At 45.1% G+C, this 21007-nt stretch overlaps 1 protein-coding gene across 1 annotated transcript in view; it reads left to right on the forward strand.

The window, feature by feature from the left end:
• The window catches only part of LOC310776815 (mitochondrial intermediate peptidase-like), a 36927-nt gene extending 16455 nt beyond the window's left edge, over positions 1–20472 (forward strand). Inside the window, exons 17-19 of the mRNA XM_083637003.1 lie at positions 3199–3320; positions 6196–6269; positions 19883–20472. Coding sequence (XP_083493129.1) covers positions 3199–3320; positions 6196–6269; positions 19883–19983 — 297 coding nt within the window. The 3' untranslated portion in view covers positions 19984–20472. The remainder of the gene's footprint in view (positions 1–3198; positions 3321–6195; positions 6270–19882) is intronic.
• The last annotated feature ends 535 nt before the right edge of the window (positions 20473–21007 follow it).

The raw sequence follows: 21007 nt of genomic DNA on the forward strand, positions 1-21007 counted from the left end.
AGGCAAAGGGATTGAAAACAAAGAGAGAGAGCTGTGGAGGTTTGAAAATGATTTTGGTGGCACATTGTGACGAGTGTTTAAAGAGCCTCATGAAGACTGAGGCGGCATACCAAGCCGCTCTTCAATAGCGGCCTAGCTTATCTGCTTCCGCTATATCACTTGCCATAATTCTTTTGATAGCACATAAAATACCATGCTATCAAAGCGTCTTCTCATGAAAGGCCAGCTTTCCATAGTCTGGGTTTTAAACTTTGCAGTGAACAAACTGATAATGGGTTAAACCACTTCATGTTTTGTTTTGTTTTTCCCTGCAGCCCTTTTTAGCTGCGGCCAGCAGCTCTATAGGTCCGTCGGTCGGTCGGTCCACAAAGAATGCCTCGTGCCAATTGGCTAAAAGAGGGGGAGGGATTTCGAAATGCAGGGTGGCAGAGTAGGGCGGGCTCCCCCTACCATCCTGTATTTCGGAAATTCACACTTTTTTTTTGCATCCTATTTTTCTGACAGCATGTCCTTTTGTCAAAGTGTCATAGTACTACTCTTTTAAAACAGTGAAGGAGACGCACACATCCCAACAACCGGTCTTCAAAGCAGGTGCTGGACCTAATAAAAACTCTACTTTTTGTTGCACACAGTACTACTCTTAGCAGCTAAAGCAGACTTGTAACCCAGATGACTGGAGGCAGGGTGTCAGCACTGTGTCAGCTGACAAAGTGAAGCCTCTCTCCCTCGGCCTGTCCGTGGTTTCCTGAGGCACACCGCTATTTACCCCCATTAAAGTCATTAGGGCCCAGATGGGTCTCATCAAGCCCACACTTTGGAGCTTAAGCCTCTTTCACGCTGTAGTATCACCTCCATCATTCTCCCTCCCACCACACTGAGGATAAGCAGCACCTCTCCCTCCCACCACACTGATGATAAACAGCCCCCTTTTCAATACTCTTCACCACTTCTGTTCGCACTTTTTTTTACTAGGGACATTTTCTTCTATTGTATAATTAGTTTGCATCATCAGATAGTATCGAATCTACACTGTATTTTGGAGGTCATTCTACAGGTGTATCTTGATTTTAGAGTAGTGCTCAGCATTTTATTCTGGCTATCTTTTATTGCAGGGAAAGGGTTTGCCAACAGAACCAGAATAGTTGTGGGAAACCACTCTGAACTGTGCATGTTATGATCACATCTAAAGACAGAGATAAGATAAAGGTGTGTCTTCAGAATTCCACCATGTCAGTAAAAGCCAAAAGCAATGAAATAAGACTCGAGATGTTTCTCATGGTAGCTTTGGAGATGTGTTTTGGAATAATCTCATCATGATTGCTACTGCTTGAAGTATGGCAGCAATATGATTATGCAGTTAATCAGTTCATTCACCAAGCACAATAGCTGTACCAGGATCTCCTCTTGGTGGTACAGAAGCATATTGATTACATGCATACTAGGGGTGTCACGATACACTCAGTTCACGATGCGATACAATACACGATACTGGGTTCACGATAACGATACGATACGATATTTTAACAATATTTTTTTGCGATCGATTTGTAAGTTGAGGGGGCATCCTCCACGCTAATTTGAGTAATTTCACCATTTTCATCCTCCGTGTCTGTAACGTCCCTCGTCTGTTCAAACAAAGCAATGAAAAGGAGAGCGAGCATGCAATCAGATGCAGATCAGTGCCACCATGTTCAGCTTCTTTTTCTCACGATATGAGATTTCATCTCAACGATACATATTGTCACGTTTTGATATCGCGATATATTGTGACATCCCTAATGCATACTGTACTGCAATACACATTTGTTTCTAGTAGACACAAATGTGTTTCTAGTAGAAACAAATGTGTAGAAACTTTCTACGATAGAATTATTCTGATTCTGAAAATGAGTACAGTCCCTTATGAAGCACCTATATGTTAATATGTAGGATTTTGGCGGATCTGCAGTTGTAATTTAGTTTTGTTCACTACGGCAGCTGCAGTCGTTTCTCACCGGCTGACTGTTTGAATGTTTGCCAGCTGAATTTCCCTGGAGTCCCCATTCGCAGAGATCATAAAAGAGCTCATCTTTATAGATATGGAGAGGGGCCCCTCGGGCGACTGCAGGCAGAGGAGAAGGGGGCTTTCTACCATTTAGGGATTTCCACCTTCTCTTCAAGAAGAAAGTGGCAGGTTTTGACGTTATATTTTGTTTATGGAAGTTGATCGACGAGAGATGTATGTATCCTGCCAATATAATGACATCAACAAAGGCAATGAAAATGGTATAAAACATGCATTGGTTATGAAAAGAGTATCAGCTAGCACAAGTATCCATTAGTACGAGTGTTTATCTGTTCAAACAATTGAGTTATTATAGTTCATGTATTTTGTTTTGTTTCAAATTGAATATGTATTTCAATGTAGTTTCAGTGTACTGATAGATCTGGGCCCTTTCTAGACTAGAGGCTTCTTTACTTCAGTACATAAAAGATCAAGAGACTTAAAAGTATTCAGTGTTCATTCATTTTTTGCTGTTAGATTTGGAGACAGACATGTTTGTTTCAGTTCTTCATTTTCTTTTACCTTGAGTTCCACTGTATGTCTCGGTGGCTAGGTTTAGTTTGAGTCAGCCGCCATGACCTTTCTTTGTGCCGTTTACTGGAACAGTTGGCCACAGCAGTGGAATGGCTATGCTGGTCTCTCTTCCCTCAACAGCGTTTACAAGCAGGAACACTTAAGCCTTTTCAAGTTGCGCTGGCCTCCCTCTGCCGTACTGCACCCTCGCCACACACACTGCTGCCTCCAACAAACCCATTACATGTTTCATTTTGTCAAACTTAATACACAGTGTCAAAGGATAATTGCACGCTCTCTTTGTTAAGTGCAGCTTCTTTATATGGGAGCCAGGATTCTGCTTTCACTGATGCCAGCAGTGCGGCGCTCTGCCTCATCCAGCCCCATGCCTTAAAACCCGTTGACGGCTAGATTACTTTAAGCTATTTACCTTTATATAGATGGTTTTAACTTGACAACATAAACAGTCTAAATTGAACCCCACCTCACTTCCTGTTGCAGTGTTTGCTAGTCCAGTAGGACAGGACTAGAACTGTCAGGACTCCTAGGACAGGACTGACAATTCTGTGAAAACCGTCTATACCTTATTCACTCAGGTAAAAACGTTAATGTTGTGGCTTCATTTTTTGTTTCCTATATAGGCCTGGCAGCTGAGATTCAGCCACCTGATTGGCTATGGGGCCAAGTACTACTCCTACCTCATGTCCCGGGCCGTGGCCTCCATGGTGTGGAAGCAGTGCTTTGTTCAGGATCCCCTGAACAGGTGAGACAGCTGTCCAGTGTTACTCTAAAGCAGCCATTCCCAACCTGTGGGCCGGGGCCAAATCATTACAATCTTTGTGACAACATAAGACACTTTATTTGTCATTGTACTACTGTAGGCATACAACAAAATTAGGTTTGGTACTTTCAGTGACCAGCAGCGATATGTAGAAAATGTATCCGTTATTATAATAATAATAATTATTATTATTATTATGCAGAATGCATTTTTCCATTGTTGAATGATGGTGTTATTTAATTTGTTTAATTAGTTTCTGATTTCTGTGTGGTGCTGATGGACAGCTCCTTTTATCGTTAAAATCAATGCTCTGAGAACACATTATGACTCGGAAAAGGTTGGGAACTGCTGCTGTAAAGAGCTTCTTAACTGTTGTTCAGGGCTAAAATGTGCCTGAAAATTCATTCATTGACTGTGAAATAAAGCACCAAGGAGGGGGGGGGGACACAATGCACAATGTCCTTATGAAGAAACAAGCGCAAATTCACAATACTAGCTATGACCACATATGCGAATTTCCAAAATGCAGGAGGGCAGGCGCAGCCCACCCTACTCTGCCACCCTGCATTTCTGCAAAGTTTGCCATAGAGACAGTCCGCATGTCTGGGAACGCCCATACAGGCTCTAGGAATGCCCACAATAGACGCTGGGTTAGCCTGGGGGCGGGGTCAGGGTGGGGTAAATTCCCCCGTTCTATCCATTCAGCAAAGTTAGAATTTAGCTGATAGCCCAGCCCAGGCAGACACGATCGGGGATTTATCCACCGCAGTAAACGCACATCTGAGCAGACGTCTTGTGTTCTGCTCTAGAACCCCCAAACATGTAGTTTAGAGCCGCAGCACCGTCTTTTGGTGAGTCAGCCCATGAGATATATCGGTGGTTGTACCCCACTCACGCGCCAGCCGTTTAACATTTTGTGGGTGTTCCCACATGCAGACTGTCTCTATTGCATTCTCTATCTTTATCTTATGAGAGGGAAGTCGTGCTGGACTCAATATGTTAAGATCATTGGCTAAGTCCATTTCACTCTGTCCTTTTTATGATCCAAAGTGATCCCATGGGTTCACTTGGCCAAAGCACATAATGTACTTACAACATCCTGGGTGTGCATCTGGTCCAGACCTCTTGTTTCTTGTCATCTCACTCTCCCTCCCTCCCTCCCTCTCTCTCCCTCCCTCCCTCCCTCTCTCTCCCTCCCCCCCTCTCTCCCAATCTTTCCTGTCTCTCTCTACTGTTTACTTTACGGGTCAGAGAAGGTTTTAATCACTCATTCAGTTCCTGGGCTTTTGTCTCTGCAGAGAGAGATTAAGGTGTGTTTTGATTAGCACATTACTGGTGGGGGTTTTTTACGCCAGTTGTAGCCTAGTGGAAGCCCCATGATGTGATGCAAAGGTACAGGCAGGCAGTGTAAAGCCGTTTTCTGTTTAGAGCGCTGAGACAAATGCCTCCTGACAGGCAGCCGTCGCCTGGATACTGTTAAAGTCGAACTGAACCTGTTCGTCACGTGCATAATGAGTCCGTTTCAGACTGAAAACATAGTTTGTCTAAGATGACAGGTTGAGAGACGGGTCATAGTATCATGTCGATGATTTTATTTGACAATTCTGGGGACTGGATTGGGCTTTGGCCAACCCTGGCGTGTTCCGCCTCAAAATCAAGTGCGATTCAGTGTGTTGTGGCGCTTCCCTCGGGAAGAGCCTTATGACGGGAGGCTGAGTGGAGCTCAGCGACCCGCAGGCAGCCAGCTGCCTTCATGTTGCCGAGCGGAGAGTGCAGCACGTCGGCCTGGAATCTCCGAAGTGCGACCCCTGACAACCAAGCTCTCGGATGCGCGCGCCATTATCGCTGCTATAACGATACGATATCCCTGGAATGCGCGTTTTAACGAGCCAGTTACATTTCTTTGCATTCTTAGAGATTATAGTTTTTGTTTTTTATCCATGTTTCTAACAATTGGCCAAGTTAGTAGTTAGTTTATGGGATAGGAATTCTGCCAGGTGACAGGCACTAGGCGCCATTTTCGACTTCATTTGGAAGAGAAAATTATCCAGAAATGAAGATTTGATTGACAGCTGCATGTCGTGATATGATTGGTTGAAATGGGGTAGAAATTTGATAGTACTGGGTGACGTCAGCAAACTGTAAATTACTGTTATCAATGAAATCTTGAAAAACGAACTTTTGATGTGAAAAACTAAAGAAATGAGATTGTTGTAATTTGTTTAGCATACATTATTAAATAGGTGCACTGCATACCCAGGTATTTGAACTAAAAGAAAAGAAAAGTCATTCTTGGGTTCAGCTCGACTTTAAAGTCTCTGCTGCCTGACACTTAACATGACATTAATATGAAACCCACAGCGAGCTGGCAGGTGTCTGCTGTAATCCACCAACAGACAGCAGCCTCCACATCACCAGACCCCCCCTCCCTCCATTATCAGCAAGTGTTCACCACCTGCACAAAGCACAGAGGCTTTGTTTGGAGAGAGAGAAGGCTCCCTCGCATCACCCTCCACTTCAGTCCTGCAGCATCCCCCCCCCCCTGTACCTGTCTTTCCTCTCGTCTCTCTCCTCCTGTCTTCCTCTTTCCCACTGAGATTGTTTTAGTTGCACCTGCACTTGTCAGATCTCTGTTTCCTGTCACCAGTATGTTGTGAGCAGACGGCTTAGAGAGACTTGGCCCTGGGCTCCGAGGGGCTGTGGAGGGATTGGGAGGGTATGAGGAACTGATAGGGGAGAATGCAGGTGGCTGTAATCGTATCTCTCTGCTCTCTGTCTTTCTTTCCCTTGCTCTCTCTCTCTCTCTCTCTCTCTCTCTCTCTCTCTCTCTCTCTCTCTCGCTCTCTCTCTCTCTCAGGGAAATGGGCGAGCGTTATCGTCGGGAGATGCTGGCTCATGGAGGAGCGAAGGAGCCCATGCTGATGGTGGAAGGTAATGCACCATGTTTTAGATTGGTGAATCCCAACCCTCTTTTCCCCTCACGGTTGCCTAGATTCATACCGATTTACACTCTGCACTCCCATATATCAAAATATGCACAGGGCCACATGTTCCGTGCATGTAGAAAACATACACTTTTTTTTTGTCATTGAGACCTGTAAAAGTCAGTGAAACATGATTTAATGGCAGGTCCCCGAGTTAATTTAGAGTACTCCTTCGGTCCCGAGTTCTTCTCTTTAATATGATCCCTTTGCCTTAAACTGTCTGAGGCTCCTCCTGACCTCTCCACCCTGCAGCCTCCAGGCTGTAGTCGGCCCCACCTGCGTAATGTTACAGGACACCCTGTGTGCAGGTTGTGCTATTTCCCATTTGAAAAGTTGAAGGAGTTCAGCACCGTGTTCTCTGCTCAGTTCAGGAATTAAAGTGTCTTATCAGGTTGCTTCCAGTATCGCCAGTAAAATTGGTCGTGCGTAATTATTACCATTATGTAATGTTGTTGAAATGGTTTTGGCATGCTGGACAGCTGGGAGGGTCAACTGATTTTGGATTTGGTGGTGTTTCTTCAGCACGTCCCTCTCATATAAAGTGGATAACTATCAGCTACCTAGAGTACGTTTGTAAATTAAATCTGATGCTCTACACTAAAATGAGAGCGCGACTGTTGAAAGTAGAGTGTGCTCTCTGTAGGAATTAACGAACGGGTCATAAGTTTTATAGATGCAGGCTATTACCGTAGCTAGCAGTTAGCTGTTACACGTACAAACAACTCACTCTTCTCTGCTTTCCTCTCCTCCCTTCTCTTCTCTTCCGCTGTTTTTAACTATTTTAACTCAAATTTAGCTGTATGCATCCAATAAAAAAAAATAGTAATGAAGGTAATTAAAGATATTTAAGGATAAGGCATTTCTTACCAACAACAAATAATATGAAAATAACAAAATCAGCAATGGATTTGTTTGGCTAATGTAGCCAATGCCCAATAAAGCCATGTCCCAGAAGTAACTACATTGTATTAAAATACTACTGTAAACACATCAAAGAGCCATGCCTGCCATGCACTGGGCCAGTCGACTTTTTCCTCAAGCAATTCAGAAAGCTGACCCAAAACACGTTTTCCATCTCAGGAAAGTAGCTCCATAGCACCGAGTCCCCATTTGTTCCCATTTTAAATTTAATTTGGTAATGACTACAATCACCTGACGTTTTGTTGTAACAGCGAATTTTAAAATCGAAACTATGTCTTTTAGAGCTGTATTTAATGGTTTTTAGCTTACAATTGGAGCCAATGACTTCCCGTTTGAAGGCTAAATAAGGAACGGGGGAGGTCGGAAAGTATTGCGAGGAGAGCAAACGCATTGTTGATTTTGCTATCTTCATAGGATTTGTTGACGATAAGCAATGTATTTAAAACTTGCTGATTAATAAGCTTTCCTGATTCCACGACACTTGAACATCAGCTATTGAGGTTGTGTTGCAGAGCACCTTAGAGGAGTGTTGCTGTTACGTGAGTTTGTCATCAGACGGAGTCCATTAGTCAGGTGGTAATTCTTTCAGGTGTTCACAGCTGCTGCTGTTGTGGTTTGGCCCACTCTGTGCTGGAGGCCTCACAATGGAACATACTTACCATTTGAACACGCCTCACTAGCTCTCTTATCTTTGTTTACAGGAGCTACACCAACCCATAGACACAGCCAGTCCAACCCATAGACACAGCCAGTCATGTTGTTGTCAGCATCAACCCATAGACACAGCATCAACCCATAGACACAGCCAGTCCAACCCATAGACACAGCCAGTCATGTTGTTGTCAGCATCAACCCATAGACACAGCCAGTCATGCTGTTGTCAGCATCAACCCATAGACACAGCCAGTCATGCTGCTGTCAGCATCAACCCATAGACACAGCCAGTCATGCTGCTGTCAGCATCAACCCATAGACACAGCCAGTCATGCTGCTGTCAGCATCAACCCATAGACACAGCCAGTCATGTTGTTGTCAGCATCAACCCATAGACACAGCCAGTCATGCTGTTGTCAGCATCAACCCATAGACACAGCCAGTCATGCTGTTGTCAGCATCAACCCATAGACACAGCCAGTCATGCTGTTGTCAGCATCAACCCATAGACACAGCCAGTCATGTTGTTGTCAGCATCAACCCATAGACACAGCCAGTCATGCTGTTGTCAGCATCAACCCATAGACACAGCCAGTCATGCTGTTGTCAGCATCAACCCATAGACACAGCCAGTCATGTTGTTGTCAGCATCAACCCATAGACACAGCCAGTCATGCTGTTGTCAGCATCAACCCATAGACACAGCCAGTCATGCTGTTGTCAGCATCAACCCATAGACACAGCCAGTCATGTTGTTGTCAGCATCAACCCATAGACACAGCCAGTCATGCTGTTGTCAGCATCAACCCATAGACACAGCCAGTCATGCTGTTGTCAGCATCAACCCATAGACACAGCCAGTCATGCTGCTGTCAGCATCAACCCATAGACACAGCCAGTCATGTTGTTGTCAGCATCAACCCATAGACACAGCCAGCCATGCTGCTGTCAGCATCAACCCATAGACACAGCCAGTCATGCTGTTGTCAGCATCAACCCATAGACACAGCCAGTCATGCTGTTGTCAGCATCAACCCATAGACACAGCCAGTCATGTTGTTGTCAGCATCAACCCATAGACACAGCCAGTCATGTTGTTGTCAGCATCAACCCATAGACACAGCCAGCCATGCTGCTGTCAGCATCAACCCATAGACACAGCCAGTCATGTTGTTGTCAGCATCAACCCATAGACACAGCCAGTCATGCTGTTGTCAGCATCAACCCATAGACACAGCCAGTCATGCTGTTGTCAGCATCAACCCATAGACACAGCCAGTCATGCTGTTGTCAGCATCAACCCATAGACACAGCCAGTCATGCTGTTGTCAGCATCAACCCATAGACACAGCCAGTCATGTTGTTGTCAGCATCAACCCATAGACACAGCCAGTCATGCTGTTGTCAGCATCAACCCATAGACACAGCCAGTCATGCTGCTGTCAGCATCAACCCATAGACACAGCCAGTCATGTTGTTGTCAGCATCAACCCATAGACACAGCCAGTCATGTTGTTGTCAGCATCAACCCATAGACACAGCCAGTCATGTTGTTGTCAGCATCAACCCATAGACACGGCCAGTCATGTTGTTGTCAGCCAAGCGTGGCGTTAGAAATGGACCATTCACAAGAAAAAATATGACCTTTATTGAGATGTTAATTTCCTAACCCTATAGTATAGTGCGTGCTCGAAATCTTGAAAAAGTGTGTGTTTTGTAAACCGCTAACACACACCACACAATGCTCTGGGCATTGGAGGTTCCCAGTGGTCATCCCGGGTTTTTGACCATTGAAGTGTAGCGTAAAGGTCACATAATTTTACCAGCAGCTGTGGTCTGTCTTTTGCCAGTGGTGGATGTCTGCAAAAAACGACCGCCTCCTCTTTCCTCCCATCACTTCCTCCTCCCCGCCCATCGCCCTGATCTCTCTGACCCCGCCCCCCCCCTCCTCCTCTCCCCTCCTTGAGCAGCATGTCTGCACATGATAACAGAAGGCAGCATGACCATGGCAGGCAAGGTGAGAAAGAGTCTGAGAGACAGAGAGCGAGGGAGAGTAGTAATCAGGTGACAGTTGGGAGGGTACTGTAAATCTCTCCCTGAGGGTCGTCTCCTCCCTCTTTCACCGGATTGTCCCCCTGGCAGCTCCAAGCGGGGGCTGCGCTGCCCGGCCTCTGAAATTACCACCACCAACAGATCAGTTCCTTGTTATTAGATTTGGATCTGCTGTCCAATTACCTGACAATACTTGCTTTTATGGTTCTCTTTGAAGTGGATGCTACCTTAATTATAGGCCAAGGCCTCATGCGCAGCATAGATATCAAGGTCATTTGGATCTGTCTGGCTGCCATAAATACCACTCTTATGACTGCTGAAATGTCTTTGAAAATGTGGCTAAGGCACTGTCAAAAATGCATTGGGACCAATGCCTAGCCAAAATAATTTATTAACAAAAGCAATGTCAAAGGAGCTTTCAAGTATTTTGCCATGAATTACTTTGGCTAGACATTAGTTTTTATCTCATATGTTTTCATTGTAGTTTTACTCTGTACACCTGTATTCATGAGCTTTTCATTTTTTATATATATATAATAATATCCCTTCCATATCTGGAGAAATGCTTAACCTGTGGACCTTTTGAAAGCTGGCTGTCTTCTAGCCGCCTGAACATTTTGATGGCTACATGTGTCCTTATGATTTAACTTCTCATCATGAATGCCTTAGTCAGTCATAAAACTACACAGTAAGTGCATGTGTTGAAGCGTTTAACGTTTCACCATTGTTTTCTACGGGGTTGAGAAGTTCACTGCAGCCATCTTGAGTGCCTATTGGGAAATAAAGTGGAACACTTTGAAGCGAATGAGCAGTCACTTTTTCATCCATAGCTGTATTTAGGCCAAGAGACTATTAAGAAGCACACAGATTGCAGACCCAACCCATGGCACATAATCCTTTCCAACAAAGACCCGTGTGGATGAAGGTGTGTAATATTTCCCTGTTGGCCAGGTGGTAGAGGGGGCAGCGGGGCACATGGGGAACCGGAGCAGGCCCAGAAAGGCTAATCGGGGGCCAGACTCTTTATCTGCATGGCTCCATGCCCGCTTCTGGATGTTTCCCAGGAACGCCAGTGCTGAAATGTAACCCTGGAGTTAAACACGAACAGCAGCATCAAGAGAGTGAGAGAGTCGGTCAGAGGAAAAGTTGAGAGAGAAGAAAAAGGAGAGAAAGAGAAGGAGAGAGTGAAAGGTGATCGACTGGCAGGACACACTGACTGAACCTCTATGTTCAGGAGCCCAGGCCGCCCCCAAGCCCTGCTACAGAGAAGGCTTTCATGGGCCGACCTGTTCCCATAGCCCCAGCTGCCTAGCCCGGATCAGGAGCCACACCAGGGGATAATGGATCTACTGGGTCCCAGGACCTCTTTGTCAGGAGGCGGCTTGGCTCAGTTGGCGCAAGCAAGCAGAAAGTTCATGGAAGCTTAACATGGAAGCTAAGCTAATAAACCCCCTGAGGGCGACGGGCTGCACAGTCCCACGGCACATTCGTCACAATGTCGTGTAGTTCTTTCTGAATAAGTGGATGGAATATGTACAATAATGCAAATGTACGAGAGTCACTCAAAACACCACAGCCATTTCACCACAGAGGAGGTGGTTGGGTTTAGGCCTGGGGTTAGAGGAGCCTAGGGCGTCTGGGTAGTGTCGAGGTAAAAGCACTGTCCTACCACCACCACAGAGACCCGGGTTCAATTCCTGGCAGCAGTACTTCTGGCTTGGTCAGATGTTCCTCCAGACACAATTGGCCGTGTCAGCGTGTGTGATCCTCCCACGCGCTACGTCCTGCCGGTGGTGCCCCTCGCTGTCAGGTGAAAAGAAGCAGATGGGATGTATCAGAGGAAGCATGTGCTAGTCTACAGCTCTCCCCAGATCGGCAGAGGCTGGGGAGCAACGACCGCGACAGGGAATTAGCAAAGTACAATTGGGCAGAAAATGGGAGAAAAATACAAAAGAACTTTAGGTTAGAGCAAGCTTACCTAAGGCATGAAATGTCATGTTTTTAGGAGTCCCAACATTTACGGCCTTTTTTAAGAATATTTTATTTTGCTTTTTCAAATCCAAGCGCAATAACAGACAACATACAACCAGCAAATGACAGTACAAAGTCCACAATACAGCAATTAAAAAGACCAAAAAGGACAGAGAGACAGGGCGACGTCACACTTCAACATTTACGGCCTTTATTCAGGAGATGCTGCTCAATAAAGAATACATGTAGAAATGATTGCTGTACACTGTGATAATGTGTGATGGCGCTCAGGTACAGAGAGATGTGGATTTGCTCCTTGATGACCACAACACTGTAAAGCAGTGCATAATGAAAGTCAATAAATCAATCACATCTCATCAATGTCATCACAAATAGAAAGGAGGGGTAACTTAAGTTCAGTAGGGTTTGCCCTCCACTACACTGGTGCTCCTCCACCTGTGCTGTAAGCACAGGTGGAGCACAGTGTTTTCTAGGAAAGAAGGCGACATCTCCCAGTAGAGAATAACTGCCCAGCACAATGTTTGTCATCACCCTTGTCTTACTGGCTTTTTTTGGCCTGTCGAAAACATGTTTTGTAGAAAAAGCAGGCTTCCTGAACTTCAAAGGTGTAATTATAGAGGCCGTGAGCCGATGCTTTGCCTCCAGGTTTGACTGAGGTAATTGCTTTTCGCACCTTGACATGTTTCGAATGGTTATGAGCAGAAGCTCCTGGAGCAGCCAGAAATGTGTTTTTGTATGATTAGGAGTATGAATATTACTTAACCTGATAATGTCACTATCTCATTATTGTTTGAAGCACTATGTCCATGTCAGTGTCTGAATATTCTTCCATAGGCGTTCAACGTTGTAGACTACAGTCTTTTCACATTTTAAATATCCGCTGCAGCATATTGCAGCACCCTCAAAAGTTGTGAGTGCGTGCGATCGGCCTATCAAGTCAACCAGTTAAACCTGTGGCTGCCTCACATACAGTACACAGCCGACCCATGGGGGTTAGGATCTATAGCTCTGATGAAACCGCTCGTTCCAACCAAGCAGTCTGATTGGTCGAAGACGCGTTCCAACAATGCTGATTAGCGCCACAAAACACCACAAGGTGTTTTATGAAAAATGGAGAGGCTTGTTACCTCTGAGGGGACCAGATAGCGATTTATGGAACATTTTACTTTTTCTGCCCATTTATTTATTTATTCATTTATTCATTCATTTATTTATTAATTTATTCATTCATTTATTTATTACTAAACTACTTTTCAGACACATGCGTCAGTAAATGCTGTGAACAACCCTCCCTACTCTAGAGGGCGTTCTTTACTGTCTGCATGCATATTTTCAGTACTGCCAATCAGAGCCTCACCATCATACAAATCTACAGTGAAGAATAGAAAGCCGTCTGAGGTGCTATTATGCTCTAAACAGATGTGACTACTGTAGTATTTTAATTCATAGAAGAATATTGATCATCATCAGACAGTTCCCTCTCAGCATCTTTAACTGTGATAGCTTGAAAGACAAAACTTGTTTTAGGTTGGAACTCAGATGGTTGATAAATACAAGCAATCAGTGCATGCTGGGCTGCAACTTTGATGCAGCCCAGCAGAAAATCCAGTCCCTAGAGCTGTCATTACTATGTGCTCAGAGCTGTTAGCCAGCCACATAGGCCTTCATTTCACTGATACGCATCTCCAACCACCCTTTAAGTAAATAAACATCTAATCCCATGCTGGCTACTCCACTGTACAAGGTAAAGCTCTGTTTACTTTAAGGATTGTAGTTTTCATTTTGTACACAGTGTTGTAGAAATATTAGGACAGCCAGTGCACAGTCAGTGTCAGCCTTCTCATGTTTCAAGTGGATCTTCCTGGTGAGATCAACAATGCATCATAGCATTCACTTGGATTCCCCTGTTTAGTCTATTTCATTGGAAGAACAGAGGGTATGACTTAAGATGGGGCAGTGGTCGCCAGATTAAAGAATCTTGTTACTAGAATGTTCCCAGACCAGCTTGTCAGATTTGTCCAGTGAAAGTGAAGTGAGTAGTGATCTCCCCTTCCTCGACAAGTACTCTTGAGGTGCCTTTGAGCAACGTACTCGACCCCCATTTGCTCTTGTTTGGCTGTTCACTGGCCAACGTGTGTAACTGTTGTGAATCGGGGTTTTGCTGAGAAAGTGTTTGGGCTCAGTAATTCCTCTGTAGCTAAATAAAGGTTAAAAATATATATATTTTGAAGAGATTGTTGTCTCTTTTAACACCCACTCTTTTACCCAGCCTTTATTGGCCAACTTGGCTAAGGGGGCAGGCAGGGGTAATGAGATATAATGGGTATAAACCTTGTCTCAATGGCTGTGTCAGTGCCATTATGAATGGAAATGGAAATTCTAAAGACTAGATGACTCACATGGCAAAGCCTCTGTCCTAAGGCTCTTGCCACAAAGCGCAGCCTATCCTTAGTTTGGCTGTGGTTTTTCCACTGTGCATGGCCAAGAGTGGCTGCCTGTACAATTTATTTGACCCATTGTAATGCTATCGAGCATGAAGAGCGACTGGTAGCAATACGACCGAGTTAGCTGCAAAGCACAAGTAGCTGGATGGCCTGCTCTGTAGTGCAGATCTCACTTGTCTCTGTTATTGGTGAGATAATCCTATGTGTACTGTCAAGTTTAATCCTTTTAAATGCGAGCTTTCACCCAGTAGTCTACAAACTATGAAACACAAACAATCCTGTGTTGAAGTTTTCATAGCCCTGGCAGGTTGTGATCGGATTTCCGCACACATTTTCATGATTAATAGTTTAGCCCTCTGCAGAGTTAGGAAGTGTGTGGGTAGTGTAGTAGACGTAAAAGCACTTGACTACGATCGCGGAGACCCGGGTTCGATTCCCGGCAGCGGCACGTCCGGCTTGGTCAGATGTTCCTACAGAGATAATTGGCCGTGCCTGCAGGCGTGAAGCCAGTGTGGTATGTCTCCTGGTCGATGCCCCCTCTGGTTCGTCAGGGTGCCTGTTGGGGGGGAGGGGGGGGGGGGGATGTTGGTTAGAATTGTGTGATCCTCCATGCTCTGCCGGTGAAACACCTCGCTGTCAGGTGGAAAGAAGCAGCTGCTGACTGCACGTGTTGGAGGAAGCATGTACTAGTCTACAACTCTGCCCAGATCAACAGAGGGTGTGGCGCAACGACGGGGACAGCAGGGGGAATTGACAATGTACAATTGCGGAGAAAATGTGAGGGGGGGACGGGGGAGAAACTTGTCTGCCTTGAGATTGGTGCACTCAGGTCACCCAGGTGCTTGTGGGGTACAGCTAAGCCACATGTTCTCTTCCTGCCCCGTCAGCTTTACAAAGCTATTAGCGTTTTACAGCGTGTGGAATGTTTACCCCAGCCGTGGGTTTTGTCTGGCTCGGCCCCGCCTCCCTGTGTGTATATCTATAAAAGCAGACTCCTCAGATCAGATCCTCCTCTGCAGGCTTGTTATGACTTTGAGGTTATCTGCACATTCCTCTCCAACTCTCTCAGGGATCCTGGCTGAGGAAAGGCTCACTCCTCGCTGCTTATTGTGCAGCCTCTCATCCTCTGCCGTTAGAGGCCACCGGAGGCCCAGGTGCTGACACCCTGAGCTGGTAGCCATGAGAAGCTGGCCAGGGCGCTCCTGTTTACCTGACTAACCTCTTTCACCATCAGACCCCCCCCCCCTCCCTCCTCTCCATCTCTGCATCTGCCTCTCTCTCTCCTCCCCTCCCCCCCCCCCCCCCTTTCTCTCGGCCTCTCTCATCGCTCTTGTCATGTTAGCTCTGCTTGTTTAACACACTAACCTGTGGCAGACGAGGCTCCAGGCATCACAATCCCCCTGTGGATAGGCAGAAAGGAAATTGCCGCTATTAGAGAAAGTGCTAGTGACGCTGCAGACAGCGTACAGAGTATCCAAGTCAGTAGCTGAGCCTACATGTATAGCTCTGTGTGCTCACATAGGACTAATGATAAAAAAACAAGCCTGTGATCAGGTGTCGTCTCAGGGTTTATACTGTACTGTGTGTGTGCGTGCGCGTGTGTGTGTGTGAGAGAGTGTGTGTCTGTGAGTGTGTTTATTTTGGTGTCATGTGTCAGTAATTAGTCAAAAGTGGTGCTGTTCACTTCAGTAGCTGACCGTGACCTCTGACCTCTCTTCTAGAGTAGGCCAAACACAGAGGATTTTCCTACTGCATTGGTTCCCAAACGGTGGTCCACGTGGCTCTGCCTGGTGGTAACCGTAATCTACAGTTTGCTGACGTCACATTGCACTATCAAATTTCTACCCCATTTCAACCAATCATATCACGACATGGCAGCTGTCAATCAATCTTCATTTCAGGAGAACTTTCTCCTCCAAATGAAGGAGAACATGGCACCTAGTGTCTGTAATCTGGCAGAATTTCGAGCCCATAAACTAACTACTAACTTGGCCAATTCTATGTAACGTACAAAATAAAGCAAACGGTAATGTCTAAGAATGCAAATAAATGTAACTGGCTCGTTAAACTCGCATTCCAGGATAACGTTAACTAAGGGGTCGCCCCTCGGAGATTCCAGGCGGGCGGGCAGCACTCATGCATCGGATTGTCCGCTCCGCTCTACACAGAAGCAGCTGGCTGCCTCGTACTCTGCGGATCCCACACTGAATCCCACTCGATTTGGGGGCGGAACACGCCAGGATTGGCCAATGCCAAAGCCAGTCCCCAGAATTGTCAAATCAAATCATCGACACGCTATTATGGTCCGCCTCTCAACCCTGTCATCTCAGACAAGATTTGTTTTCAGACTCTGAAACGTCTCCGACCCTCACGCTACTTGCATTCCGTTGGGTTCATTTAGTCTTTAAGCACCTTGCCTCATTCAGGAAATTGTATTGGCAAGGTCTTTCCGTGAGGGGTTTCAAGGTGCAACGTGATAGGCTGCACTGGATATCCTCAGTATTAATGTGTATTAAAGCAGCTTGAGTTCTTCATAGGATTTGGGTCTCCAGTCTCCACTCTAAAGGGGTCATCATCTGTCATTTATGTCACCAGCGGTCACAGTGAAAACATCACACAGCTCTTTAATCAGGGCTATCATTTGTGGTTGGAAATCAGTGCTTTCATGTGGTCGTCTGTTCCCTGGGATCCGGGGGCCTGGTGGGTGCGGTGTGGTGTGGGGACCCCTGTGTGTGGGTATCAGCTTGTAGCCGAGGGGCAGGGTGCGAGGTGGGTAAGAGGAGATGATAATCCCTGCTCTCATGCAAGGCAACTCACTGCAGGCCAGGCTCCAAACCAGGGCTCACTTTCTACCTGCTGAGCCAGTTCCTCCAAGATGGGCTCCTTGATTAGGGCTGCTCTGTGTTAAATAATAGATTTTTCCGATACAAATCGATATTCGTATGAAGGAACCGATATCGATTCATAAATCCCAATATCGATCTTTTAATATAATGCCCTTTCCCGTGGATGCTTGAAGCTTTAGCCCCATTCAGCTCACGTGGTTTGAGATCTCGTAAACATCCGTAAACATGAATATTTTAATAATGCACCAGGTTGGAGGGTTCCAATTTACAGCATTAGTCCATTGAGAATCTCTTTCATATCCAAGAAATTTGGTATTGTACCTGAAATATCGATATTGTATCCGAAATCGAATAGGGACCTTGTGTATCAGGATCGTATCGAATCGGGAAATCAGTGGCGATACTTTACTTTACTTTATTGGTATTTAGCAGACGCCTTTATCCAAAGCGACTTACATCATGATCATATACAGCACACAATAACATGAATAGATAAGATAGAAAAACAATAGTAGATACCCAGCCCTATCTCTGTGTGACTGTCCGTTGCCGTCTGTCCGTCCATGTGATAGTTCTGGATCCCTTTGTGTAACTCTTTGCTTCTCCATTCATGCATGCTTGTGCATACATGTTTGTGTGTGTGTGTGTGTGTGTGTGTGTGTGTGTGTGTGTGTGTGTGTCTGTGTGTGTGTGTGTGTGTGTGTGTGTGTGTGTGTGTGTGTGTGTTGGAGGTGACCCATGCAGGAAAGAGGGGGAGGGGGAGAGTGCCTATTTACATTGGCAGCTACACAAGGGGAAATGAACTGACTTCAAAGCGTCTGTTCAGTGGAATTGTAAAGCGAGCAAGGGAGCCCTCCACGCATGAGCTGGCAGACGGGCTCTGAAAACACAGAGCGAATATTCCCATCGCTCGCTCACAGCGGCTCGCTGGCAACGCCGTCATACCCGCTCTGCAGCGCTATTGTGTTGTCAGAGCTGAGTACAGCCCGGTAAAGCCTATCAACACCATAACATTTACACTTTCATATCTAGTCCTGTAAACCCTATCAACACCATAACATTTACACTTTCATATTTAGTTTTATTCATTCGTTTTATTACCGGTACAGTACATACATTTTGTTAGAGCATTATCTGGTTTATATAGGCTTATTAAAGGTCATTTTCAAAGCTCCAGTGCTTTGAAAACTGGAGCTATTTTTGGCCTTTTTAATGCTTTAGTAGACATATATTGAGAGCCAAAGTGAAACGTCACTTCCTGCTTTCTCCCTGTACCAGCGCTGGGAAAAATATGAATGGCAGTGAATGGAGAATAACATTACTTTTTTGATCCCGTTTTAATTGTACCACGGGGTGCCAACGTTAATTTTGTCAATTTAAAACATAACATTGCATGTAAAGAAAGTCGCACTTTGTCGTCAAACTGAAACGTAGGGGTTAGTTTTGTATAAAAACTACATAGCTCGTGGAAGCTTGTGGCATGTCGCCGGTCTTCAGCTTTGCCGGTAGAGAAAGTGAGGTCACTTAGGCGACAGTGCATGTAGTCTTTCTGATTTATAACTTATAGTGCAACAGTTTGGCGACAAACTGCACATTTCTTGACATGCAAAGTTATGTTTTAAATCGACAAAATTAATGTTGGCACCCCGTGGCACAATTCAAACGGGATCAGCAAAGTAACGTTATTCTCCGTTCACCGCCATTCATATTTTTTCAGTGGCTGGTACAGAGAGAAAAGCAGGAAGTGACGTTCACTTTGCCTCTCTATAGTGAGATAGACAGGAAAGTATGGAAGAGAGAGTGAGGGAGGACATCAGTGTCAATCACAGCAACAGATGTGTACACGTCGGAAGCAAATTTCTGAAAAATTTACCTTGGTCCGAAAAAATAAACACCGCAATAACGCTCAGCAAAACTTTGCCGTTGGTATGCACGGTTGCATTGACTGATGATAGGTTCAGAAAATCTTATTGACGTGCAAATTAATCGCAGGGGGGGAAAAAACGCTCCCGGTGTGTAAGGACCTTTATGCTGTGGCCACACTGAGCCGTGGTGTCTGTCCGTCTCCGTTCATTTCTCTCTCCATTTTCAAAGACAACTCTCCGTCTATTCGCGGAGCACTGATGACGCGTACGTCTCCATACCTTTTGATGGACAGAAAGTTCAAGGCGGCTGAACTTTTTCTGGATGGACGGATTGATTGGACGGTCTGTCCTTAAAACGGAACTACCGGAGGAGACAGTCGCCGCCATGACAGTTGCCCACATTTCCGTAAAAACGTTATTTTAGAGCCACCATTGTTATAATATCAACAACTAGCCAACATATATCAAAGCTGGTGGGCTTTATGGAAAGACCGTTACTCAAACCGGTTAAGTTATTATCAAAGCGTTTTGAGCCTGGCGAACACTTGGTTAGCAAATGTAGCTTACAGCTAACAGCTAATAGGGTGATTGTAAGTGGCTGCACATTGTCTTGTGCTCTTGTTTTGTCACTTCAGAAAATCACTGCACTTTTCCCATTAGAAAGATGAGCGTCATGGAAAAAACAAAAGACAATGTCCAGTTCATCCCAGCGGCCATGCCAGCACTTTTCTTCAGACCACCACACACATGTTCTTAAGACCGCTGCTTTGTGTTTTTCTGTGCCAGGGATGCTGCAGAGACGGCCCACCATTGAGGACTTTGTGGATGCACTGGTGTCCGAGCTCAACCCAAACTTTGAGACTTTCCTTATGGACTCGGAAAGCTGAGTTGTTGTTTTGTCAGCATGGAAACGGACTTCAGCCTTCACAATGGACAGGGAGAGCACTAGATTGGCACAGAGAGGCAGGGCAAAACAGGGCACACACACTCATCCTCACTACACAAAGTCTTTTTATTTGATTATATCTGTGAACCAATTCTTTCTTTTCAATTTTGTATTTCTGCTGGCCTGTCATGATGCTCATGATGCCTTTTATTGTCTGTCTCTGCTGTCAACAACATGTAATTGGTATGAATTCGTAACTTTACAATGATAACAAGCATAAAGCAAGGCTACATGTACAGTATGTAGCATTGTTAGCAGTGTTGTATGTAACCCTCCATGCTCCTGGATGGAGCTGACGATGTGTAAATATAGGTTTTAGACTCAGGAAAGCCCTGTTCCCTTCATACACTGACAATGTCACCAATATTACAAATAACAGTATCATGGAAATTATTAATTTGATTTTGCACCCTTGTGCCAAGCCCACAGCTTAGAAGGATTTTTTTTTTTTTTTTTTTTTTTTTTTACATTTACCTTTTTCTCAATGCTTGCTACTGATGATGTTAATGGAAAATATATTGTGTAATTTAAAATATATCACTGGAAATTTCACTACAGTTGATTGCATTTTTTGTACCCTTCATCCTCCCTTGTATCATGTGACATTGATGTAGCATGACTCTTCCTTGTTTGTAAATATTGTAAATTGAATATCTGCTTGCCTGTATTCTCTGAGATTATAGGATCTGCCTCAATCATTATATGGCTTTAGAACACGGCTCTCTCGAATACTCGATTCTGATTGGTCAATCAACAATATTCACCGGTCATTATTTCTCGACAACCGACCGCTGCTCTGCCACACCTGGATTAATCAGTTGGTAAGAGCATTTTGTCCGCAGACGCTACTAATTAGGCCAACCAGTTGCAGCTGTGGTGTCTTGTGTGCCAATTACGAATGAAACCGCTTTGTGTTGAAAACGCTATTAAAAAATCTATTTGAATAATTATTTTTGTCAGATTAT

This window comes from Poromitra crassiceps (assembly GCF_964638095.1).
Source record: "Poromitra crassiceps genome assembly, chromosome: 5".
Classification (NCBI taxonomy): Eukaryota; Metazoa; Chordata; class Actinopteri; order Beryciformes; family Melamphaidae; genus Poromitra; species Poromitra crassiceps.